General features: G+C 43.9%; 1 protein-coding gene across 1 annotated transcript; it reads left to right on the top strand.

Annotated features, from left to right (window-relative positions):
* The first annotated feature begins 547 nt into the window (after nucleotides 1-547).
* COPS3 (COP9 signalosome subunit 3) lies at nucleotides 548-25419 on the top strand. The gene is made up of 12 exons (XM_045778180.2): nucleotides 548-714; nucleotides 4506-4635; nucleotides 6695-6807; nucleotides 6897-6946; nucleotides 8478-8570; nucleotides 9884-10063; nucleotides 13185-13325; nucleotides 14894-15067; nucleotides 16974-17060; nucleotides 23395-23508; nucleotides 24697-24777; nucleotides 25094-25419. Exons 1-12 carry the CDS (start codon nucleotides 660-662, stop codon nucleotides 25145-25147), a joined length of 1272 nt encoding a protein of 423 aa, XP_045634136.1. The 5' UTR covers nucleotides 548-659; the 3' UTR covers nucleotides 25148-25419.
* The last annotated feature ends 900 nt before the right edge of the window (nucleotides 25420-26319 follow it).

A 26319-nucleotide genomic window follows, 5' to 3' on the forward strand; every position in this document is an offset into this window, starting at 1 on the left:
TGGGAGTCTATTGGAAGAACAGCAGATCAATTTCATATGGGGAAATCAATTCATTCAACATACACCTTGAATGAAAATGCAGTTTCACTATGTGCTATGCACTGTTCCAAGCGTTTTACGTGGCCGAGGTCATTGTAAGAATCCTACAGATGGAGAAAACAGGCAGAGGTCAGCCAAGTAACTTGTCCAAAGTCACACAGCTAGTAAGTAGTAGGAAAGGGATTTGAATCCAGGCTACCTGCCTGGCTCCAGTCTTCAAGACAGGTAAAGCCTCACGGAAGAGGTGGCAGTTAAGCCATGCTTGAAGGATTTGGCCAGGTGGAGGACGGGACGGCCATTCCAAGCAAAATTCGGGAAAACAAGTTTAGTTTCTTCCTTTGCCCACAGCCCCATTAAATAACAGGAGGACTTTCACAAATGCACCGGATAAAGAGAAAAGCAAAAGAAAGTGAACTTCCGGCTACGGTGAGTAGCGGAACTGTTTCCATGGGAACAGTAACTGGTTCCCAGGTAGGTGAAATCTCGCGGTGCTTGAGCCGGCGGAAGTGACGTCGGGCCGCTGTTGAGGCCCTGTGGAGGATCGCCGCGGCCCCTCCTCCCAGAGCAGCCGCCTTTTCCCGCGTGAGCTACCTCTGCTGCTCGGGCCGCCGGGGGGAAACATGGCGTCTGCCCTGGAGCAATTCGTGAACAGTGTCCGACAGCTCTCGGCTCAAGGTGAGGCCCTGGGCCGCCGGGCTGGGCCTGGGAGGGCCCTCCGGGCCGCGGGAACGGGCTTGCAACCCCAGCCGCCAGCGCGGACGGCTGGGACCTCCCTGTTAGTCCCGAGCCTCGTCTCCGGGGCCGGGCTCGGGGTTGCGGCGCTCAGACCACGGAGGGTTCGGGCGCGGCGGAGGTCGAGCAGCCCCGTCGCGCTCTCGGTCTCAGTGGCACTCGTCTGCCGGCCCGTGCGCTCGGCGACCTGGCCACCTCCCATCCCTGGGGCCGGCTGGACCCTCCTCCCCCGGCCCGGGCCCCTTCCACCCGGGCGCTTCGCTTGACAGTTTTGGGGGCGGTGGCTTCCGCTGGACGCCTTCCCGAGCGCCGGTTGGTCCCTTCGGCCTCCCTTGCCTGCGGTGATTGGTGCACAGCCTCGCCTGTCACGGTGGCGCTTGGCAGCCTCTGGACTAGGCCGCGGGCAGCGGGCGCGAGACGAATCCTTTCTGGGTGCCTTGGCTCGGAGGCTTGCCTTGGCCGGCTGCTCAGCTGCCGGCCGGCGCGCCCTCGGGAAGCCTCCGCGCCTATTTTAGTCCGGCGGAGTGCCGAGGGAGCTCTCGCTTGTAGGGCTCCATTTCCCGGGGCGGAATGGTGACCATTATTACTTAAATATTCATGCTCCTTGGTTCATTCATCTCATCACCTGAATATAGAATGCTGGACTCAGAATTAAAGTAATCAGCTGCGAGCAGTGAAGGTCCCTTTAACCACCCTGTTTCTTCATCTCTAAAATAAAAATTAGTCCCTACTTCAGAGAGGTGTTGGGGTTGAATGAGAGGAAGCATGTAAAAGCGCTTGAAACAGTACCTCTTGTATGAGGTGCAATAGATGCAGTTACAAATTATTGCTAGCAGCTATTAGTTGTAAAGCTGTAGGAGCTGCGTGACCTTGGACAAGTCACCTTTAATCTCTCGAGTCTCTATTTCCATTTGTAAAAATGGAGGAGCGCTATTTACTTCACTGTTATTGTAAGTTAACAGATCGGGTATGAAGCTATGCTCAGTGAAATACTTCTCCTTTCCCTTATTATGGATAGAAACGAGGTTCACAGGGAAGGCACAGACTTGCAGTCTCTATGAATGAAGAAACCATTCATTCATTCATTTATGCCGCAAACTATTTGTTTTCTACTTCCTGGGATGTAGTATGGGTATTTAGATTTGGGCTGGAATCTTGTCAGTCACTTCACGTGTGGGCCACTTAATTTCTCTGGGCCAGTTTTCTCCCTTACAAAATGGAACAGGGACTATTGAGCATCAAGTGAGATTTATCTGAAAGCTTTGTATGCTTGCTGTGCAAGTCACTGCTTTAGGAACAGTCTGCCAGGCAGAGATAAACGTGATACTTTCACTGCCTGTGGCTTCTGTGCCTCATGCGCCCTGCATAGTAAATGTTTATGAGGTTTCTGTTTTTTCTGCTCTTACTTGGAATTTTCTGATATGGACCTTAAGTGAAGGGAATTTCATAATTTCCAGCTTTCTTTGATTAAAGGAAATTTCATTGGCCACATCTCTGGGCTCATGTCAGATGCACCCAGTGGCACTGAACTTACTGTTGACTCTCCCCTTGGCCCACAATAGTTAACTATCTTATGATTTCATAGTGATTCATCTTTTATTTTAAGTCTCAACTCTGCATTGGTTATTTAATTGGGGGAAAATAATGGACTGAAATGCTTATTTTTGTGTGTTTCCTATCATTGTAAATGTATTTAGAGCAGTGAGTAAAAAAAGGGAGGCAAATTATTTAACTAGAGGAAGCTGTTTATGTCACATTTACCAGTGACATTTGTTTGTTTGTTTTTTAAAGATTTTATTTATTTATTTGACAGAGATAGAGACAGCCAGCGAGAGAGGGAACACAAGCAGGGGGAGTGGGAGAGGAAGAAGCAGGCCCATAGCGGAGGAGCCTGATGTGGGGCTCGATCCCAGAACTCCGGGATCACGCCCTGAGCCGAAGGCAGATGCTTAACCGCTGTGCCACCCAGGCGCCCCACCAGTGACATTTGTAATAAAATGATGGTATTTCTCCATTCAACTTGTGTTATCTTGAAAGATGATGCTTAATCAGATCACAGATTTTTTTTATTCTTATTTTACCGTCTATGTGATAATAGTATATTTCTTTGTTTTTGGTAAAAATTTAAAGGTGTAGTATAGAAGCCCCAGAAACAAAATTACCAACGTTCCTAGCTACAGTCACTTGGATTTTAAGTATTATACTATTTGTTTTTTCGATAAGGAAAAAAAAATCCCTCCGCTACTAAATAAAAATAGCTGATATGTATAACTTGAAGTTCAAAATGCAAAATAGAACTACAAAGGAGGAGACAACAAGAGGTTGTTGCCCATGGACTTACATAAACCCCATACACCCCCCCCCCCCCCCGCAAAAGACAGCTAGCAGCAGAGTGTGGCCATGGTGTCTGTTATCAGTATAACCCATCAACCATCAACATCAGTAGTGCGGAGTACCAACTTGGGCCTAATTAGATTCTGTACCTTAGTTGTTAAAACATAACATTGTGGGATGTGAAAAAAATCAGTGGATCAATTCGGAGATTAATTAACAGGCTGTTGATTTGATTGGCTGGTAAGTAAGCACTGTATTCTGTAACTGGAGAAATGACACGGCCTGTCCACCAGAGTTTATGTTGAATTACCTAACCACCACCACCCCAGGTGATGCAGAGAGGGCACAGAGAGAACACATTTTCAAGTTAGCCAGGGGAAGGGAGGTGAGATGAGGGTCTGAAGAAGGCCCAGGCTGATTGCTGAATGAAGTGTATGAGTTGGTAGAGGGAGACCCAGGGGAACAGCGTGAAGGAGGGAACAGCAAGCATGGAGAACAGGATGTATAGAGGCATAAAGGTGAGAGAACATGGCATGTTGCTTGAATTTTCTGAGCTTGGTGTGACCAGAGTAGGTGTGTGTGTTGGAGAGGGGAGGGCAGCAGCAGGTGGCTCAGGGTCCTGTTACCTGACTGAGGCATTAGACTTCTTAAAACCATTGGAATAATTTGATTGAATTTTACATTTTGGAAAGATCCCACAGGTAGGGTTATGGAGGATGGGTTGGAGGAGAGAAGAGTGAACTAGGGGGACTGTTCCAAAGATTTATGATGTAGTCCAGGCAAGAAATGATAAAGGTCCAAATTAAGGCAGGGGAGAGAGGAAGGAATGGAGCTGAGAGACTTAGAAAGTAAAATTAAAAGTAAAATCGGGGGCACCTGGGTGGCTCAGCCGGTTAAGTGTCCGCCTTCAGCTCAGGTCATGATCTCAGGGTCCTGGGATCAAGCCCTGCATTGGGCTCCCTGCTCAACGGGGAGCCTGCTTCTCACTCTCCCTCTGCCGCTCCCCCTGCTTGTGCTCACTTGCTTCCTGTCTCTCTCTCTGTCAAATAAATAAACAAAATCTTAAAAAAAAATAAAATAAAATCGTATTTGGTGACATTTTGGATACAGAGAGGAAGGTGAGAGTGTGGTGATCGTAATGTGTGCATTTCTGGCGTGCGGGATGGAAGAACAGAAGAAATGTACAAACTTTAAGGGGCCAGAGGGAAATGGGTGGTCTAGTTTTGAGGTCATAGTCAAGGCCATTTCACTTCTCTGGCCCTTCTGAGTCCTTATCTGAAATGAAGGAGATACAAGAAGTCATCTTGGTCATTTCTTACGGAGGTATGAAGTCTGTGGTTAGAGTTTCTTTAGTTTGGTTAGTGCCGTAACTGAATGATAGTGTTATTCCTGTTTTCCAGGGCAAATGACTCAGCTTTGCGAACTGATCAACAAGAGTGGGGAACTCCTTGCAAAGAACTTATCCCATCTGGACACTGTGCTCGGGGCTCTGGATGTACAAGAGCACTCCTTAGGCGTCCTTGCTGTTTTGTAAGGGGCATCTTCTCTTATGGTTTTGTGCTTGCTAAGCCTGAACGCTCTGCACTTTCTGGCTGTACTTTTCTTTGGTTGGAAAAGTAAACCATGTAAACAACATTGAGCTCTTTAGCACAATTATAAATTTAAGTCACAGAAGTTACATTTTCCTCATCCCAGCTAATCGTGGCATGTTGTAGTTTCAGTTTTATCATTTTTAGCTGTTGTTTATGTTTCTATACATTTTGAAATTTATTTTTAAAAATCAAATGGCCATCTCAGTTGTGGGCACTATGGTTCGCATGTATCTGAATACTTTTCTTCATGTAACCCATCAGATTGTCCACATTTTCTACCCCGGAAAGCAAATAGGGAAGAGAGATGGCACAGGGCACGGTGGGATGTGTTGAGTGAAATTACCAATGATCCAAAGCAACGTTGGTTCCAGTTCCCTTCAAACAAGTTCAAGCTGTTCAAGACCAAATTAATTAGATCTTATTTCCGTCGGGGTTCCTTGTAACTCTGTGCGCTTGACAGAATTCTTTTTCTCTTGATGTTTTAGTATTACAAATTGGGATGTTATGCTTGTCGTGAAAGTTGAAACAATGTAAATAAACCCAGAGGAAATGGACTTCAAGCGAGGGTCTGGCTTCACTGGCCCAGAGATTCCTGAGACAAAGATGTGCCAGGAATAGAGTTTAGAGAAGAAACTTTGTCACAATGAAAGAGTCTGGAGCTGTGGGCTACAATATGGTAGCCGTTAGCCGCATGTGGCTACTGAAATGTAAATTCATGAACGTGACCGCTTTAGTTCCTCAGGTGCGCTAGCCACTTGTCAGTACTCAGTAGCCACATATAGCTGCTACGTTGGACAGCACAGATAAAGAACATTTCTACCATTGCAGAAGGTTCTTCTGGGATGGTGCTGGCAGGTAAAGATTTCTACTGTGTGTGTTTGCTGGTTACAAAAACTGGATAGCGTGAGTGTTTTATGCACACACAAACTTACCTGTAGATGTGTATCAGGTGAGGTCAAGTACACGAAAGCATTTCGAAGCTCGAAGGTATATCTGAAAAAGAAAACCTGGAGCGAACCCTGAACTTGTTTCTGAGCACCCTGGATTCGAATTATGTTCTTCCAGTTACAAGGCGTCGGGCCCTGAGCTTCATAAAATGGAAATCACAGGGCCCTACTGACCTATTGTGAAAGCCAAATGAGATCGTTTGAGATACATTTTGCGGAGATGTTCAATTACAGATGTGAGGTGACACTATTAGATCGAATAATATATATATATATAGACAGAAGAACAAATGCAAAGATTTAGAAGCATTTGTGTTCAGGCCGTCATATCCATTTCGTTTTCCTTGAAGTTCATTTGAGCAGTTCATTTATGTGTGAAAAAGAAGAGCTTGTAGTTTACTCATAAGCAGTGCCCGAGTGGTAGGTAGTGTATCTGATTGCCTCCCCAAGCCTATCTCTGGCCCCCTCTCATCTGCCCCATCTGCCAAGTGACTCAGGGTGGATCATCCGTGTCCTCCCTCCCGCCCCCCCCCCCGCCCCGGCCTGCCCATCAGCGGGCTCTTTCTCCCAGATGGACCACAGCACCCCGTGACCTGCAGCCATAGCCTCCAGCCAGTCTGGAGCTCTCAGTCCTTGTCCGCCTTCAGTGGGCTGTCCTCAGAGCAGGAAAAACCACCGCTTTTCAGATGAGTAAATAGCCCTAAGCACATTGGAGCTCTGAAGGAAAACGGTTTTGAAAACTTTTGGTTAGAAGTTGATATTCAGTTCCTTCAGGAATATTAGACAACATGATATTTGGCCTCATTTAAGGGTGTTTTCTTTTTTCAAAGTTCTTTTTTAAGCCTATTTTTCTCAGCCTTTATTTGTGTCTATGTTCTGTGTCTTGATTGTGCCAAGAATCAGGTCAGTCTGTTTCTTAGTTTTTAAAAATATCCTGACTCATTTACGTTGATAGAGCACTGGAGATAGGCTGACCTTCTGGCCTCAGTTGCTTCTTTGTTTTCCCCCATGAAATATCAGGATGAATTGATTCTTTTCTCTTTATTCCAGATTTGTGAAGTTTTCCATGCCTAGTGTTCCTGACTTCGAAACATTATTCTCACAGGTTCAGCTTTTCATCAGCACTTGTAACGGGGAGCACATCCGATACGCAACAGACACTTGTAAGCTAAATAATACTTTATTTCCCACCGAATGCATTTTGCCTGTGTAGTCATTGATGTTGTCAACATTCTGTCATTGCTGTCTCTAGTTGCTGGGCTTTGCCATCAACTGACAAACGCACTTGTGGAAAGGAAACAGGTAAGCAATGTTATTCAAGTATTTATGGTTACATTTTAAGAAATATTTAACTGACACAATGAACTGATTGGTTAAGGTTCCAGGTTAGTACTGAGCATCCTGATGGATGTATGTGGTGGGCAAGCATTGGCTGTAGGGACAGCTCACTCCTGCACAGGGTGAGGCCTCTGAGACGCAGGGAGAAGTAGTGCCTCAGGGCAGTCTGCTACTGCTGGTGGATGTTTCTGGAACTACCATTCTAGCGCCCGGTATGTTATCATTTACTGGGTTTTTTTTTTGTTTGCTAGAAGTTTTAACTTTTGGTTATAACATTTTAGCTTTACTAAAAGTGGCAAGAACAATACGAAGAATCCCCATATGTACCTTTCACCCACGTTCTCCAAATGTTAACATATTTTTACCACACTTACCTTTTCTCTTTCTCTCTCTTTTTTTTTTGTCTGAGCCATTGGGAAGAAAATTGCAGATACGTTGCCACTTACCCTAATACTTCAGTGAGTGTTTCCTAAAAATTAGGACATTCTCTTACATACCACAGTACAATGATCAATATCAGAGTCCTTTAAACAAATCTACTGACCTTCTTCACAGATTTTGCCGCTGGTTTCCCTAATGTCCTTTACAACAAAAGAAGATCTCAGATCCTGAATTGCATTGGGTTTTCATGTCTCTTCATCTCCTTTAATCTGAAAGAGTTCTTTGGTCTTTCTTAACTTTTGTGATGCTGGCACAAGTTATGATTTGGGTTTTTTTTTTTAATTATTATTTGAAATTGAACTTTAAGAGAGTGCTTGGAAGGAGACAAGACAGAAAGAACCATTTGGTATTTTGTCGGAATATTAAACAAACTGTGGTTTGAAAAAAATGGTTAAAAAAAAAATCTTTATTGAAAAACCCAAAGAAGTTATTTAGCGATTTTAGAGTCACATCTCCTATTCAGAAACTGACTAGCTCACTTGAACCTTGGTCTTGTTATTTATAATCAAGGCAGGAAATGGTCTGTTTATGAGTTATGGTATCAGTTTCAATAGGAATTTATTATCAGGTAAGGGATGGTGGTGTTGGGGAGAATTTATGGCTGATCCCTAGACTGCCCTGTGGACAGATGCCAACATCTTTCTCACAGCTATGTTGACTGAGCATAGGCTCTTTACTGTAAATCATTTGGAAAGTTTTTGTTTGTTTCAATGTAAATATAATGAACTGTTGAGAAAGTAATACTGCTTTTTTGTTTTTTTTTTTTTTTGGTAATACTGCTTTTGCTTATTGATCTTCAGTAAAAAAAAAAAAGAAAAAGCTTTATGATTTAAAAAATGGTGCTGAATTACTCTAAAATAGCATGAGAAACGGCTTAAGAAAATGCTTTCTGATTGAATAGGAACAGAAATTTCCTGAAAGAGTATGGAAACCTCCTATTGTTATTTAAAGGAACCTATCAATTAGTGTTATTTTTTATTTGTAAGTGACAACATAAGATCCAATGTGCTGCCATCTTTGAGAACTTATCTGAAAGAGATGTCATTTCTGACAGCCCCTGCGAGGAATCGGCATCCTTAAGCAAGCCATAGACAAGATGCAGATGAATACAAACCAGCTGACCTCAGTACACGCCGATCTCTGCCAGGTAAGCCGCAAGCGGCACGGGTCACACCGGGTCAGCGTGGAAGGTGGGTCGTGGGTTTGCTCAATAAAGGATAGCAATCTGGGGGAGACCGTGGTAGGTTCTAGAAGTCGAAATATGTAGATGCATTATCAGTGAAGGACTTTTCAGCTGGCCACTACTGGACGCAAACTGTACAACGGGGCCCAGCCAGTGGGTTTGTGATCTGAGGGAACTGAGTAATGAATGCGTGTGATGTTAAAAATGTCCCAAGTCATTTTCTTTGTAAGGAATTATGGAGACTGAGAATAAATACAGGCAACTTCTTACACCTTGAAGTGTTACTCATTTATTTTATTTTACGCGGTTCCAAACCCCGAAGGCAAAAGGGAACATGTGTAATGAAATCTTCCTACCACCCTGCTCATTAGCCACCCATCTCTACTCTCCGGAGGAAATCCATGTTAGTTTTTTGCACAAAAGATATTTCGTGCACATATAAGCAAATGCATGCATTTTCTCTCTCTTTTTTACACAAATAGTAATGATCTGTATGAACTCTTGTGTACCTTGGTTTTTTCTACTCAGTGTGTCTTGGAGAGGACTCCACATCAGTGCTTAATAGCTACAGAGTATTCCATAACACTGGGGGGGGGGTTCAGCCAGCCCCATGGGGAGTAGATTGCATCTTTAATAACATGGTACCGGGATTATCCCAGTCACGTTCTAGTCTCACATCACGGTGCGTTCTTTTTTCTTTACTTTTTATCTTTTAAAAACCTTTGGTGATTGACGTATAACATACATACAGTAACGTGCACTGGTCTTAAATGCACAGCTCTGAGTTTGTACCTGGAGCTGCCCCCGTGCCGGCATCGTGCGGTTACAGAACGTTGCCATGTGCTTGCCTTCTGGAGTCTGAGTTGAGCAATTCCCTACACTCACATACAGGATTCAGCAATTGCAAAGAAATAATTGAAGAGAAACTTCCATTTTTATCATGCCATCCTGGTCTGTCTCTTCTCTGCAAAGAGAAAAAGGACTCACCTGTCTTGGCATCTGTAAACGGAATGGGTGAAGGGGGGCTGATTATAGCTGAGCTTTCATTCCTCTGTGGAGTACTTTATCTCATGGCTGCTTAGTCTTTCTCTAAAGAAATGCTATTGTATTCTGAATGCTTAGGAAAACGGGGTACTGTGTCAACATTTAGAACATTTTTAATCAATAAGATGGTTTAAAATATTTTCTTGACCTTTCTGGAATCTATGAATGTGCTCCTTCTGCTAAAGCCTGCCAAGTACAATTAAAATGATGGTGTACTGTAACATTTGTCACAGCTTTGTTTGCTGGCAAAGTGCTTTAAGCCTGCCCTTCCGTACCTTGATGTGGACATGATGGATATCTGCAAAGAGAATGGAGCCTATGACGCAAAGCACTTTTTATGTTACTATTATTACGGAGGGATGATCTATACCGGACTGAAGAACTTCGAAAGAGCATTGTACTTTTATGAACAGGTAATCGTCAACCTAGATGCCCCTCAGGTTGCCTTGAACTCGTGTGATCAAAGACGCACACAGCTGGAGTAGATCGATCTCGGGCCTCTGAGTTTCGGGGGGAGGTCCATTCAAACACTTTCTCTGTCATCACGTAAATGGTGGTAAACTGTTCCTCAAGTCGAAGGGCAGTGGCAGTGGAGGGAGGAGCTTTACCATGTGGGGTCTGAGCGGGGCTTTGCCATTCACGCCCTGTCAGATTCGGGTTAAGTTCCCTACGTCACCTGACCTTTAAAGCTTCCTTTGCAGAAAGGGAAGAGAGTGAACAGAATGATCTTTGAAGTGTCTTTGTTCTTTTTTTTTTTTTTTAAAGATTCTTTTTTTTTTTTTTAAGATTTTATTTATTTATTCGACAGAGATAGAGGCAGCCAGCGAGAGAGGGAACACAAGCAGGGGGAGTGGGAGAGGAAGAAGCAGGCTCCCAGCAGAGGAGCCTGATGCGGGGCTCGATCCCATAACGCGGGGATCATGCCCTGAGCCGAAGGCAGACGCCTAACCGCTGTGCCACCCAGGCGCCCCTGAAGTGTCTTTGTTCTAAAACCACACGTGGTGTTCTGTTAAATTTTAGTAGAACATTCCTATGTGGAAGACCCCTCCCTGCTTTGTGTCTGTGTAACGGCCACCGGCCTGTGTAAGGAGATTTATTACACAGTTTGGTAGAAGTTTTTAAGAGTCTGAGAAAGAGGTACAATATTGGCTATACTAGTATTTTAAGAAATTTGTCAGATGTTTATATTTCTTACATTCATAGCACATATTAAGGTAATAAAGGATATTCTAAGCCTTGAAGGAGCTCACGATGTAGTGGAAATGTTAACACAGAAATAGACGTGCATGGCACGCCTCTCTGCCGGGGCATTGCCTCAATGAGCGGGGGTTGATAAACACTGTAAGGGGACCGAGGGAAGAGTCACCGGAAGGTGCTGTTGGGCAGAGATGGTGTCATGAAAGGATGCGTCTAGTCAGGGGCACCCGGCTGGCTCAGTCAGTAGAACTCGCAGCTCTTAATCTCGGCGTCTCGAGTTCAAGCTTCATGTTGGGTGTAGAGCTTACTCAAAAAAAATGATGTCTCTAGTCAAGTAAAATCTTCAAGGTGACTTCTCTTTAAGAGTTTCAGAGCACATAGTCAAAAGTTTGAGTTCTTTACAAAATGATAAAGACACTTCACAGCCACTGAGTGATCATTTCATAGACCAATGTGATAGCTGATAAGATACTGAGGAGCCAGAAATATCAAGATGACGAGGGCATTCAAAAGGCAGGAAAGTATGTAATGCACTTTAAAAAAGTATTTCTATCACAAGTAGTTAAAAACAAAATATTTTGGGGCGCCTGGGTGGCACAGCGGTTAAGCGTCTGCCTTTGGCTCAGGGCATGATCCCGGCGTTCTGGGATCGAGCCCCACATCAGGCTCCTCCGCTATGAGCCTGCTTCTTCCTCTCCCACTCCCCCTGCTTGTGTTCCCTCTCTAGCTGGCTGTCTCTATCTCTGTTAAATAAATAAACAAAATCTTAAAAAAAAAATATTTTGATACAGATACGAGCCTTTTCGCCGAAAGTGTGTTTATCCCCAGATTTTGCCCTAACGGCCAACATTGTCTCGTGTTCGTCTGCTTCATGCAGCTGTGTTTGAATGATACACAGGCAGCTGTAGACGGCACTAGTACCTTCACTTCGGAAGGCGATACAGATTTTTTTACTCCTTAAAAACATTCCGAAAGAAAGATGTACTTACTGGAAAAAAATCAGATCATACAGCATTATGTAAGCAACAAGTGAAAGCAGCTCCTCTTCTCATATCCCATCACATGTTGACCTGCTTGAGTCACTAGCCCTTGATTGGTGGGAGTGTACGTTGGTTGTGCTGTCTCACTCTTAGAGCAGTGATGTGGTAGGGATCATCGTATGTGTAGCCACACGCACCTACGCGTTTCCGTAGATCTGAACTACCTCACAGGCTCAGTGGTTTGAGTTTTGACTTGGAATATTTGAACTGACTTGGGTGTGATAGTTTTCACTTCTCCCTGACCTTCTTAAATCCGGGTGAAAGAAAGAGGAAAGGTAGCCACCGAATGGGAGAAGATATTTGCAGATCCCATTTCTGATAAGACACTTGGCAGCCAGAATGTACAAAGAGCTCTTACAACCCAACAATAAAAAACCCTAAAATTTTAAAAATGGTCAATGGATTTGAATAGACATTTCTCCAAAGAAGATACACAGATGGCCAATAAATACACGAAAAGATACTCATCATCACTAGTGGTCACGGAAATACAAATCAAATCCACAATGTGATACCAATTCACCCCCAGTAGGATGGCTAGGATTAGAAAGAGACAGCAAACAATAACCAGCATTGACGAGCAGGTGGAGAATTTGGGATCCTCCTAACTGCCCATGGGAGTGTAAAATGGTGTAGCCACTGGGGAAAAGTCTGGAGTTCCTCGAAATGTTAAACTTAGAGTTACCACTGTGACCCAGCAGTTCCACTCTTAGGAAATGAAGACAAATGTCTCCAGAATACGTACACTGATGTTCAAAGCCGCTTTATTCATAGTGGCCAGGAGGATACACAAAATGTGGCCTAGCCATACAGCGAGATATTATTCAGCCATAAGGTGGAATGAGGCACCAGTAACTGCTACAACACGGATGAGCCTTGAAAACAAGTGGAAGAAGCCAGTCCAGTCACAAAAGCCCACATGTTTATTATGACGCCATTCTATGAAATGTGCAGAATAGGCAAATCCAGAGAGAAAGCAGAATGATGGTTGCCTGGGGCTGGAGGGAGGAGAGAATGGGGAATGACTGCTAAGGGGTGTGGGGTTTCCTTTTGGGGGGTTGGAAGTGTTCTGAAATTAGGTAATGGTCATAAAACAGTTGGACAGCACGGTGAATATACTGAGAGCCACTGAATAGTATACTTGAAAAGGGTCATTTTATAGCATGAGAATCATATCTCAATAAAGATGCTAATAAATTACTAATAGGACATGAAATATAAGAATGGTTATTTTATTAAAGTGATACGTGTGGCTGATTGCCCTTTCTGCTGTGCTGTGCTCTCTCCTCTCACGCAGGCTATAACTACTCCTGCCATGGCCGTCAGTCACATCATGTTGGAGTCCTATAAAAAGTATATTCTAGTTTCTTTGATATTACTTGGAAAAGTACAACAGCTACCGAAATATACATCTCAAATTGTGGGTAGATTCATTAAGGTGAGTTTTTTAAACTAATGTCTTAGGTGACAAGTTAAGTCCCTAAGGAAATCGTAATCGTAGCTAGTTCTGTAATTTTCTTCTGTAACGACTCAGCTCTCCAACAGCTCCAGGTTAGCAGACATTTAATAAATTTAACTGCAGACACTGATGGTCTGGGAGCCATACACCCTCTGGTCACCTGACTGGGGTAGAATGTTGTTAAGAAATTTGTTTTCAGACTTTTGCTCTGAGTAATTATTGCCGTAGATGGTTAGGCTTCTATCAAGGTTGTTTTGTTGTTGTGGTCGTTGTTGTTCTTCATTACAATTTAGCAGAAACACTGAACGGGCAGGGCTGATTTTATTGAACTCAGTCTGCCCAGGTGTGGGAAATCTTACTAGAGCCCCCAGTGAAAACCACAGGTTCTGCTCACTGAACTTTTGTTTTCACTGAGGACCGCGCTTTGGGCTCACGTTAAAAAATAAATTAAATATTTTTTTTAAATTGTTTGAAATAGATGCTCAGGGTTTAGAATAAAATTGGGCAGTTCAAAAGGCTATGAGGTCAGTCATTGGGTAACAATTTTAACCCTGTTCTTTGTATAGAATTCACAATTTCAGGATATCAATTTGAAAATCTTCCCAACGAGAAGATTTTTGTGCTGTCTTGTTGAAGATAGCCAAGTGTTCTTTGCCAAAGACCCTTATTGTGGTTCTTAGAGCTCCAGGTTACCCAGTCACAGATTGTGGGGGGGAGTAAGAGAGGTCCCTCGAATCCCATGGAAGAGTGATAGGCAGAGTAGCCGTTCTCAGATCATTTTGGAGAACTGCATGGTCCCTTCAGGTGGCCCTTGAGCTGGCCTGTTTTAGCAAGAGTGTTTTTATAAAGTGATGTCTTCGTGACTGCAGGGTGTCATTCACAAGCATTAGTAGTTTATGAGGATATCGTCCATGGTAGAGAACATGGACTTCAGAGTAGAGATAGAAGTTTGAACCCCGTTTCCACCTGTGCCCCTCATGACCACCCCACATTCTCTCAGGCCTCTGCCCCAATTTCTTGATATTTAAAATAGAGGATAATGTATATAAAATCCCCCAAAGCAGCTCAGGCTCTTAGTAGGCCCTCAGCCACTGTTAGTTCTCTTGTTCTGTCTTCTCTTTACTTATCAGAAAAGAGCAGATGATCCTGTTGCATCCGGTGAGGTGTCTGTATGTGTGTGGGAAAGTGTGCAAGAGAGTGAGAGTGATGGAGATTGTGCCTGCTGTTTCCCGGTGTAATTGGTCAACAGGAAAAGAGAAAAAAGACATGCATGCTTTTATTAAATGTAGCATATGATCGCCTGCGGTGCAGTTATTTGCTCTGAAATACGAAGTTTTTTTTGACAATAAATCACTCCCTAGTGCATTTCTATCTTTGGTCCTAAAAACTAGGCATTCACTTTGGGCAAATTCTAAGTTGTTCGGTAACAGTAAAGGATATTGAATGTCCTTGTTCAAAACATAGTAGCATGTCTTCTTTTGCTTCCCATAGGAAGTGTATACCTCTACTGCTTTAATCTGAATTTGTTTCCCACTTTAAACCTCTAGCCTCTTAGCAATGCGTACCACGAGTTAGCACAAGTCTATTCAACCAATAATCCCTCAGAACTCCGCAACCTGGTGAACAAGCACAGCGAGACTTTCACTCGTGATAACAACATGGGGCTGGTGAAGCAATGCCTGTCTTCTCTTTATAAGAAGAATATTCAAAGGCTAACCAAGGTGAGGCCAGTGACGCCCTCAGATAGCATTCCTGATTCCCCCGGGGCCTCCCCCTCTTCTCTCCTCCTTCTCAGTACTGAGGAAGCAGAGACAGGGATAAAGCGTGGCAGGATGTCTCTACTAAGCAACAGCTCTCACAACTGATGACCAGAAAGAGTTTGATTTCTACCTTTTGGTCTTTTCAGGGCTAGAGCAGGGTATTTGAGAAGAGGAACAGGTGAAGAGGAAGACAGGTAGGAGATAACGGCTCCATGGGGAGGCAGAGAGAGGTAGCCTGAGAGAGGTAAACAGTGCCGTGGGCAGACGGGGTGGTGCTAACGATGCACGTGAGTCCCCGGTGACCAGCGTGGAACCTCTTGGGCCGTGCTGATGTCTGTTCGAACTGCTTACTTGAACACGGCACTACCCCGACGCTGGCACTTAGGCCAGAGTCCCGGCTGTGTGCAGGTCAGCTGTAGGAGGTAAGCCAGTTACATGAGTTTTATTTTCAAAATGAAAGTGTGCTGGTGGTTTTGGATGACAGGAAACATGCTGATTATCAAGTGTTCAAACAGTACAAAAAAGTATAGAAGAAACATGAAATCTCAGGTGACCTCCAAAGGCACGTGCTGCAGGGAACAGGAAGCGGAGAGCAGCTTAAAGCTACAGGGTTGCTTTTACCTCCAGAGAAGGAGTCTAGTCGGACGCAGCAGCGGGGCGGGGTGAAGAGCAGAGGAGCCAGAATGGGGATGTCCGTTGCTAGGTGATCTAGCGGTGGTGGTGGGGGGGGGGGGTGGCGCTGGGCTGTGCGTGGAGGATCGGACAGTGGGAGGACCTGGAGAAGCCAGACAGGGGTGAGGAGGGGACAGTCGTGGAGACAAGTAGGCCGAGCAAGGTACAGGTACAGGAAATTGAAGTCTTCACTTGTGTGAAACTGCTTATGTACTTCTTTAAAAATTAACAATAATTTCATTTTCTTGGTTGCTACTCTCCGAAGTAAAGTATATGGTCATTGGCTTATTACGAATTCTCAACCTCAGGGTTTTAACACGCCCTGCTCTGAAAAGGCCATTGCTGTAAATATTGCCAGCTTTCCTTAAAAAAGAGCTCTTTTAATGTGTTCCTGAAAGGGGACATTTCCCAGTCCACAGCAGAGCAGTGGGAAACACTGATTTCTAAGCCCCCATACGGTTTATACATTTTAGCTTTGAATTTTGAAGAATGAATATGATATTGTCAATTATATTTAATAGGTAATACATTTACAATGCAACATTCAAAACATACAAAAATCATCCGGTTCCTATACCCTAGCCACCCCTTTTCTTTCTTCAGAGGCAGCCCGGCGTTACCGGTCTCTCGGGTGGCCCCCTAGAGCTCGTCTCGCACATCACACGGGCACGCACACCCTCTCTCTCTCGCAGATACACACTCTCTTTCTGTTCGTTTACACAGCGTGCACACCATTCACTCTCCTTTTTTATATTTAAGGGTACACGTTATCATCTCAGCTTTCAGTCCCTGAGCAGTATCCTTGCTATTTATTTATTATTTAACAACTGCACAGGAGTGTGTTGCTGCGGTTGTACCAGGCCGCGCTAAGCTGCCCTCTCCTGCTGGGCATTGAAGTGGTTCTGCTCCTTTGCTCTCGCAGACGGTGCTGCGGTGAGTAAGCTGGTGCGTACGTCTCTCAGACACGCAGGAAGCGGTGTGCAGCAGCACTTCTAGAAGTCATCACTCCTCTAGGAGAAAGTGATGACTAAAGCCGCAGGTTTCAGCAACTTCAAGTCATCTTCACAACAAAAAATTATTTTGCACAGGAATGGAAAGCAGATTTTCAGTGATTCAGTAGAGCTCTTTCCACATTTAATAAAATGTATGTCCTCAGTTGTTTCTACCTGTGATTAATTCTACTTCTGAATTTCAGACCTTTTTAACATTATCATTACAAGATATGGCAAGTCGTGTGCAGTTATCTGGACCTCAGGAGGCAGAGAAATATGTCCTACACATGGTAAGTGTGTTTGCACTTTTAAGAAGTTAAATAGTGGACTTTTGTCCTTGTAGAAGTCATAGGTGTTCATTATAGAAAATATTAAAAAAGAGAAAGAGAGGGACAGCCAAAGTCAACCTCTGGACATTTTGGTTTACTTCCTTAAAATCTATGGCGTTTCCAGTCTTATGTACTTGTATGATATACATGGTGTGTCCTGTTAATTTTTAAAACACCTGTGAGATAGTTCAGATGTACCAAGAGTCACAAAGCAGAGCTACTCAATGTGCTGGTCCATGATGACGTCTTGACCTTGTGCCCATATGTAGGTCAGGACATTGCTGCCCACACCAAGGATGTCCTGTCCAACTAGAGAGTGAAGTCGTTGACTGGGATCTGACTTGAACCCCTTACCTCCTCGTGGGCTGTTGTCAGTTCATGACCACACTTAAAGCAATATCGACAATAAAGGGGGGCAAAAGCAGGCACCATCTCAGTACCTGCGTTCAGAATCAGATATCACAGTGTCCCTGCTGGTAACGCCCCAGTTGCACCGCTGCACTCCCCACATTTGGGTAACCATAGTTTACATAAGTACATGGTAGGCGCCTGGGTGACTCAGCTGGTTAAGCGTCTGCCTTCAGCTCAGGTCATGATCTTGGCGTTCTGGGTTTGAGCCCCAGGTCAGGCTCCCTGCTCCGTGGGGAGTCTGCTTCTACCACTCCCTCCCCCCCCACCCCTGCTCATGTTCTCTTTGTCTCTCAAATAAATAAAATCTTTAAAAATAAACAAATAAATGAGTACAAGGTAATCCACCAAGTTGATACATTGTAACCTACCTACCGATTCAGTTTTATAAATACATGGCTCTGATCTGATCCATCAAACCAAACTTATGCCCTCAGCCCAAGTCAGGCAAATCTTGGGTGTAGCAAGTCAGCATTTAACATTTTTCTGCTCATCTCCCCTCTGATTTCAGGAGCACTGCCACATCAGGATTAGGAGTAATAGAACTCTTTTCCATTGTGATAATGGAGTACTTTGTTTCCATAGTGCAATTTACAAACGTTTGGAAGTTCTTTCCTTCCACCTAATTCTCAAAACACACACCCCTCCCAAACAAAATCTGTCTGACTTGACCAACCATGGAGTGCCTGTCAAGAGCACCTTGCTAAACCCCACAGGGGTTATACAGACTGAGGAAGCTACACAGTACCCCCAGGAAACTCACTATTTGGTGGGGGAGAAGAAATGCATGAGTGTCTCTGACACCTGCAAAGACACACGAGCTCGGGAAGTGCTTTGAGGGATCAAAGGAGGGGGATGGGTTTTGAACCCTGTGTGACCAACCCAGACAGACCCTCACAGGCTCTGGATCAGCCAGGGGTGTTTTGTCTACTGGGGGATGTTTGGCAATGTCTGAGGATAATTTTGGTTGCCACAGCTGGGGGTCCTAACGTCTAGTGGGTAGAGGCCAGAGATGCTACTATATGTCCTACAATGCACAGGACGGCTCCCACAGCAGACAGCGATCGGCCCGGGAGAGCCACACTGCCACGTGTGGGTGTGAGCTCAAGACTCGCCCTAGACTATAAGGTCTATGGGGGAGGGGGGATTTTTTTTTTTTTTTTTTTTAAGTAAGACATCTTTTTTTTTAGAGCAGTTTGAGGTTCATAGCAAAATGGAGGGGAAGGTACAGAGATTTCCTGTCGCCCCCTGCCCCTGCACATCCACTTTGCCCATTAGCAGCAGCCCTCGCCGGAGTGGCACGTGTGTTAAGTTGCCGGACCTCCCCTGATACATGGTCATTCGGAGTCTCTAGTTTACATGACGGTTCGCTCTTGGTGGTGTACTCTGTAGGTTTGGACAGATGTCTAAGGACGTGTAGCCATCATTATGTGTCATACAGAGTTCTTTTTACTGCCCTAAAAGCCTCTGTGCTCTGCCTTTTCATCCCACCCCTGGCAACCACTCATCTTTTTTATTGTCTCCATAGTTTTGCTTGTTCCAGAATGTCATCTAGTTGGAATCCTACCATATGGAGCCTTTCCACATTGGCTTATTTCATTTACTAATCAGAATTTAAGGTTCCTCAGTGTCTTTTCATGGCTCGGTAGCTCATTTCCTTTCCGTGCTGAGTAATATTCCGTTGCCTGGATGTGGCACAGTTTATCCATTCACCTCCTGAAGGACATCTTGGTTGCTCTCAAAGTTTGGCGATTATGAGTAAAGCGACTATAAACATCCCTGTCAGGTTTTTGTGTGGGTATATGTTTTCAGCTCCCTTGGGTAAATGCCAGGGAGTGTGATGGCTGGATCCTATGGTAAGACTGTGTTTAGTTTCGTAAGAAGCTGCCAAACTGTCTTCCAAAGCGGCAGCACCCATTCCCACCAGCAGTGAAAGAGACGTCCGACTGGCCCACAGCCTCAGCAGCACTGGCTGTCCGTGTTTCAGATTTTGGCAGCTCTGGTAGGCGTAGAGCAGTATCCCAGCTTCATTTGCACACCTCTGATGACAGACGATGTGAAGCATCTTTTCATATGCTTATTTGCCTTCTGTATGTCTTCTTTAAAGGGTGAGGTATCCAGGTATTTGGCCCATTTTTTAATGTTTGTTTTCTTGTTGAGTTTTAAGAACTGTTTGTATATATTTCTCTTTCTCTTTCTTTTCTCCCTTCCTTCCTTCCTTCCTTCCTTCCTTCCTTTCTTTCTTTCTTTTTTTTTTTTTAACTAATCTCTGTGCCCAACATGGGGCTTGAACCAGGAGTCACGTGCTCCACCAACGGAGCTGGCTAGGCCAGTTCTTTGTATATCTTGGATAACAATTCTTTGTCAGATGTGTCTTTTGCAAATATTTTCTCCCAGTCTGTGGCCTGTCTTCTCATCTTGACATTGCGTTTTGCAGAGAGAAGCTTTTAATTTTAATGGAGCCCAGCTTATCAATTATTTCTTTCACAGATTGTGTCATTAGTGTTATATCTAAAAAGTCATCATCACACCCAAGATCATCTAGGCTTTCTCCTAGTTATCTTCTGGGAGTTGTATAGTTTTGCGTCTTACGTTTAGATCTGTGATCCATTTGAATTAGTTTTTGTTAAGGGTGTAAGGTCTGTGTCCAGGTTCATTTTTTTGCATGTCGATGTCCAGTTGTTCCAGTACCATTTGTTGAGAAGATCTTTGCTCCATTGTATTGCCTTTGCTCTTGGTCAGAGATCTGTTGACTATTTACGGAGGCCTGTTTCTGGGCTGTCTGTTCTGTTCCCCTGATACATTTGTCTGTTCTTTCAGCCATACCACATTGCCTTGATTACTGTAGCTTTATAGTTCAGTTTTAAGGTCAGGTAGTACCACTCCTCCAACTTTGCTCTTCTCCTTTAATATTATGTTGGCTATTCTGGGTCTCTTCACGTAAACTTAGAATCAGTTTGTTGATATCCATAAAAGAATCTGCCAGGATTTTGACTGGGATTGTGTCAAATCTATAAATCAACTTGGGAGGAACTGATATCTTGATAATAGGGAGTCTGTGTATGGACATGGAATACCTCTCCGTTTATTTAGGCCTTTTGTATTTCCTTCTTATCCTTTGATTGTCCTCATAGATCTTGTACATATTTTGTTAGATTTATTCTTAAGTGCTTCATTTGGGGTGGGGAGTATGCTAACGTAAATTGTATTGTTTTTGATTTGAAGTTCCACTCATTTGTTGCTGGTATACGGGAAAGTAAGTGACCTTTCTGTGCTAACCTTGTGTCCTGCAACCTCGCTATAATGGACTAGGAGGGTTTTTTTGTTGATACTTTCAGACTTTCTACATAGACAACCTTATCATCTATAAACAAAGACAGTTTTATTTCTTCTTTCCCAACTTTTTAATTTCCCTTTCTCGTCTTAAGAAACTTCCAGTATGATGTTGAAAAGGAGTGGTATGAGGGGACATCCTTGCCTGGTTCCTGATCTTTGTGGGGAAGCTTTGAGTTTCTCACCATTAAGTGTGATGTTAGCCGTAGGGTTTTTGTAGATATTCTTTATGAAGTTGAAGAAGTTCCCCCTCTCTTCTTAGTTTATTGAGAGTTTTTATCATGAATGGTTAATGGATTTTATGAAACATTTTTTTCTGCATCTGTTGATATGATGATGATGTCTGTAGTCTGCTCGTGTGATGAATTATATTCATTGATTCTTGAACGTTCATCCAGCCTGGCATACCTGGGGTAAATCCTGCTTGGTTGTAGTGTATAATTCTTTTTTTTTTTTTTTTAAGATTTATTTATTTACTTTAGAGAGTGAGAGAGAGCATGAGCAGGGGTAGGAGCAGAGGGAGAGAGGGAATCTCAAGCCGACTCTGCTGAGTGTGGAGCCTGATGTAGGGCTCGATCTCATGACCCTGAGATCATGATCTGAGCCAAAATCAAGAGTCAGATGCTCAACTGACTGAGCCAGCCAGGCGCCCCCATGGTGTATAATTCTTTTTATGTGTTGTTGAATTTGCTTATATTTTGTTGAGGATTTTTGCATGAATGTTCATGGGAGATATTGGTCTGTAGTTCACTTTTCTTGTAATGTTTTTGTCTGGTTTTAATATTAGGGTAATGCTGGCCTTCTAGAATGAGTTAGGAAGTATTCCTTCTGCTTCTGTCCTCTGAAAGAGATTGTAGAGATTGGTATAATTTCTTCCTTAATTGTTTGGTAGAATTCACCAGTGAATCCTTCTGGGCCTGGTGCTCTTTGTTTTAGAAGGTTATTCATTATTGATTCAATTTTTTAATAGATATTGCCCTATTCAGATTGTATGTTAGGGATTTTTTTAGGAAACATTTTACTGAAATATAACCTGCCCAGAGAAAAGTGCACTGAAGTGTAGAGCTAAACACGTTTTCACAAAGAGAGGACAGCTGTGAAACCAATACCTAGATCAAAAATCAGAGTATTACCAGCACTCCAGAAACGTTTCTCACACCAGCTTCCAGCCCTACTTCTGGCTAGAAAGGTATTACTCTGACTTCTCACATCCTATTTTGTATTTGTTTTTTGAACTTTATCCAAAAGGACACGTACAGTATATACTTTTTTGGATCTGGCTTTTTTGCTCAAAATTATGAGCAAAATGTATGTAGTTTCCTTCATTTTCAGGGCTACAGTATTTCACTATGTGGGTACATTTTCCCATTAATGAGGTGGACATTTGGGTTGTTTGTAGTTCTGGTTACTACAAAAAGAGCTGCTATGGTAAACCTAGGTTTGCATTTCATTTGGGTATATTGTCCCCACATTTTAAAGAGGCAGCTGTCCATGATCACGTAGAGAATGACGTATTCTGTTTAATATGTGTTGGAATGGTTGCCGTTTCAGTAAGTAGCATCGATCCCTTCCAAAGCTGGCACGCGGAGCAGTGTGTTAGGAATAACAATACGTGCGTGAGACTTACTGGCTTCTCCCTTTCTAACTTCCTGGACGGATTTGGCTGTAAGGGCCGGTCAGGTAAATCCCCAGTCATTGAGGCAAAGAAAGAACATAGACCTTGAAACTACCTTGGAGTCAGCATTAGCAGAAAAGTCTTCCTGAAGGATCACAAGAGAGTTTGTACTGGGGTGAAACAAAAACGTGTTAGAGTTTCACAGTTTAAGATTCAGAGCACTTCCACAGCATTCTGCTGGCCGATGCAGGAAACAGAAGCATATACAATTCAGTCGAGACGAAATATCCAGAACAGGCAGATCCGGGGAGCAGGAAGTAGATTGGTGGGTGCCGGGAGCCAAGAGTTGTGAAAAGGAGTCACTGCTCCAGCAGGTACAGGGGTTCCTTTTGGGTGATGAACACGCTTTGGAACTAGATAGAAGTGGTGCTTACATGTTATAAATTACACCGTATCGTTCACTTTGTGATTTTTTAAAAAAGATTTTATGTATTTGAAAGAGAGCACAAGCAGGTGGGGGGGGCAGAGAGAGGGGGAGAAGCAGACTCCCCCCTGAGCGGGGAGCCCAACGCCAGACTCGATCCCAGGACTCCAGGTTCATGACCTGAGCTGAAGGCAGATGCTTCACTGACTGAGCCACCCAGGGGCCCCTGAACTGTTCACTTTAAAATGGTTAATTTACATTATGTGGAACTTACCTCACTAAAAAATTGCCAGGGCAGGTGTGTGTGTATGTGTGTGTGTGTCGCACCCCTTAGCATCTATAATGGTGCCTAGCACATAGTAGGCGTTCAATGACTACTTGTTGATTGAACAGATGGTGCTTAAAAATACGCGTACACATTTATTGCTTTTTGTCCTTTGCCTGATTACATTGAAACACTACAGATCTACATAGTGACCAGGTCTAAACTACTTTCCTGATTTCTTTTTTAACAGATAGAGGATGGCGAAATTTTTGCAAGTATTAATCAGAAGGATGGTATGGTCAGTTTCCACGATAACCCTGAAAAGTATAATAATCCAGCCATGCTTCATAACATCGACCAGGAGGTAGATATGAATGCCGGCTTTTGATTTGTTTGTTTTGATTGATGTTTGAGATGCTGTCTTTGAAATATGGCCTCGATGCTCCAGGACAATTCTAGTTTTAAATACAGGTAGTTCCCAACTAGCTTCTAGGAACACCTTTTTTTTTTTTTAAAGATTTTATGTATTTATTTGACAGAGATAGAGACAGCCAGCGAGAGAGGGAACACAAGCAGGGGGAGTGGGAGAGGAAGAAGCAGGCTCATAGCGGGAGGAGCCTGATGTGGGGCTCGATCCCAGAACGCCGGGATCACGCCCTGAGCCGAAAGCAGACGCTTAACCGCTGTGCCACCCAGGCGCCCCAGTTTCTAGGAACATCTTAGTTCCTAGAAAGTTATTTTGAAAATAGGCGTTGCTTCAGCCTCTTCCAGATTGTACGGTTATAAGTAAATGGTGGGTTGGATCTCCCATCAGCTCACCAGAGCCTAGTGTAGCTACTGAAACACTTCAGGGTCTTAACAATCGGTACAATTTTATTCACACCCCGCCACCATTTATAACGTAGAGCCTCATTTCTGTGGGAAAGTGCATGGAGAGTTCCTGGTCTGAGTGAGACTGAGCGGGCCAGTCGGGGCAAGAAGGCCGTCCCGCGGTTCCCTGTCGGGCAGCAGCCAGGGGCCGGAGCGGGTCGCCTTTGCAGCTCCTGAGGTCACGCTGCTCTGAGTGCCCGTCTGGGTTCGAGGACATGAGTTGGGATTGTGTGGACCGTCTGTTCCTTACCTCAGACATTAAATCTCAGAAGCCGAAAAGCAATGCAGAGTAACACAGTATACTTCCACACTCCCTCTTTGGCAGGTTAAAATCCAAAAACCCGTGAAAACTGGAGGTGTTTGGTAACTCAACGTGGTGGCGAATTCCACCCGAAATGATGTATAGTCTTTATCCCTCGTAGTGTGCGTATTTTCGGTTTCGCGGCAACAGATCTGAATGTGTTTGATGATGGGGTGCTGCCCCAGGTCCCGCCGGGGCGCTACACGGCACTTGTACTCTGTCAGCTTCCTGCATTCAAATCTCTGGTTCCAAAACCTGCGTAGCGCCAGGCGTTCCAGATCGTGGCACTGTGAACCCGTAGCCCCATGTCAGTACTCTGCGTTAAAACGGAGGTAAGCTGAACTAAACTCACTCACCACCTTCAAACGTGTCTGTCACCAGATGCTGAAGTGCATAGAGCTGGATGAGCGACTGAAGGCCATGGACCAGGAGATCACAGTGAACCCCCAGTTCGTACAGAAGGTGAGTAGGGTTCCCTTCATTAGCCGGAGTGGCCTGGATAGAAAAGGAGAGGTATTTCCTCATCAGGAACGTGAACTCGATTTGAGATTAAATGTTTAGTTGCCTGAAGTTCTTGAAAATCTTTGTCACTGAGTTCACAGAGATTCACTGAGCATTTTCACACCATAGTCGGGAAGTATGCAAGCTACAGCTTCTCCATTTGTACACAGGGTGACTGTCTGGCCTTGGGAAGGGATGGGGTGTGCTTGTTTGGGGCTGGTGGGAAACCTTTGACAAGAGCAAACATAAATAGATGGTCTCCCTTTCTTCTTTACAGAGCATGGGATCACAAGAAGACGATTCTGGAAACAAACCATCTAGTTACTCTTGAAACTAACATCCATCCTGAGTTAGATGAGAGAAATTTATCACCTTGGCCAGTGGCAAGTGCTAGGAGGGCAGCAGGGAGGACCAAGCCTGTTTGACCTGGACCTTAAGAGATTACATTGTGTTTTGCCATCTTCAGTCCTATGTGCTTTAAGAAAACCGTTCTCTCTGCCAAGAAAGGAAAAGAAATTCAAACTTTAAAAAGTCTGTAATGGATTTATTTATCCTCAGATTAATGTTGTTATTGCATTAAATCTACCTTTTTGTTTTAAATTACTTGAACATTGATGTGTCTTCTGTATCGCTTTTTCCCCCTCTCAAAAGTTTTTAAAGGATACATTCATTGTGAACAGAAGGAGTTAAACTTCAGGAATTTTTGGAAGATCTGAATCTAAAGTTTTGATATTGGTTGCCTTTAAAGAAAAAAAATGTCTGGGAGAGTTCATAATGCAGAAGCTAATTTTTTATGACTAGAATTAACATGCATTTTAGGGACAGTACGAACTGTGAGTTCAGGAGATGCTGTTGTGCTCTTTCTAACCTGTGGCGTGTGCTACGCTCTTGTCGTCTTGGGAATGGCTGTTTTTAGGAGACCGTGCCGGACTTCCCTGCATCTTCTTCCAGAAGCATTTTCAGTTCAGCTACATGACCGCATTTTGACCATTATGTTCAGGGTCTCTTGTCTGAAATGTGTCTGACGAGGGCTCACGGATTCAGCCGGGGAAAGGTGTGGGGTCTTTGTAAAGTGTGATAAAATTAAATTAGAACTTAGTCCTTAAAAATGTCTCTCGCTTGCTAGCAACACTGACTTTTTAAAATGTGTCAACTTGTATAGTCAGTCACATTTTCATTATTTACAGAAGGAAACTGACCCATCATGAGTCGTGTAAAAAGTCGTCCCTAACGGAGAGGCTTTGGGGGTCATGTGGTCTGGGTTTGCTGCAGGAAAGCAGTCACAGATGATGAGTTCCGATAGGACTGATACAAAAGTAGGTGGAGGGCTTCATTTGACCCGTCATCAAAACCCTCTAATTCTCTGCTCAAATTAGTGCTGCTGGTGGACTGCGTCATTCCCACTTACATTTACGTGGACCTATGCTTCGGAAAGAAAAAATATTTCATGGAAATTTTTCTTTTATCAGCATAGTGAATTACTTAAAAAAAAAAATTGGACAA

This window comes from Ursus americanus, chromosome 14 (assembly GCF_024610735.1).
Source record: "Ursus americanus isolate L20-20 chromosome 14, mUrsAme1.1.p, whole genome shotgun sequence".
NCBI classification, from domain to species: Eukaryota; Metazoa; Chordata; class Mammalia; order Carnivora; family Ursidae; genus Ursus; species Ursus americanus.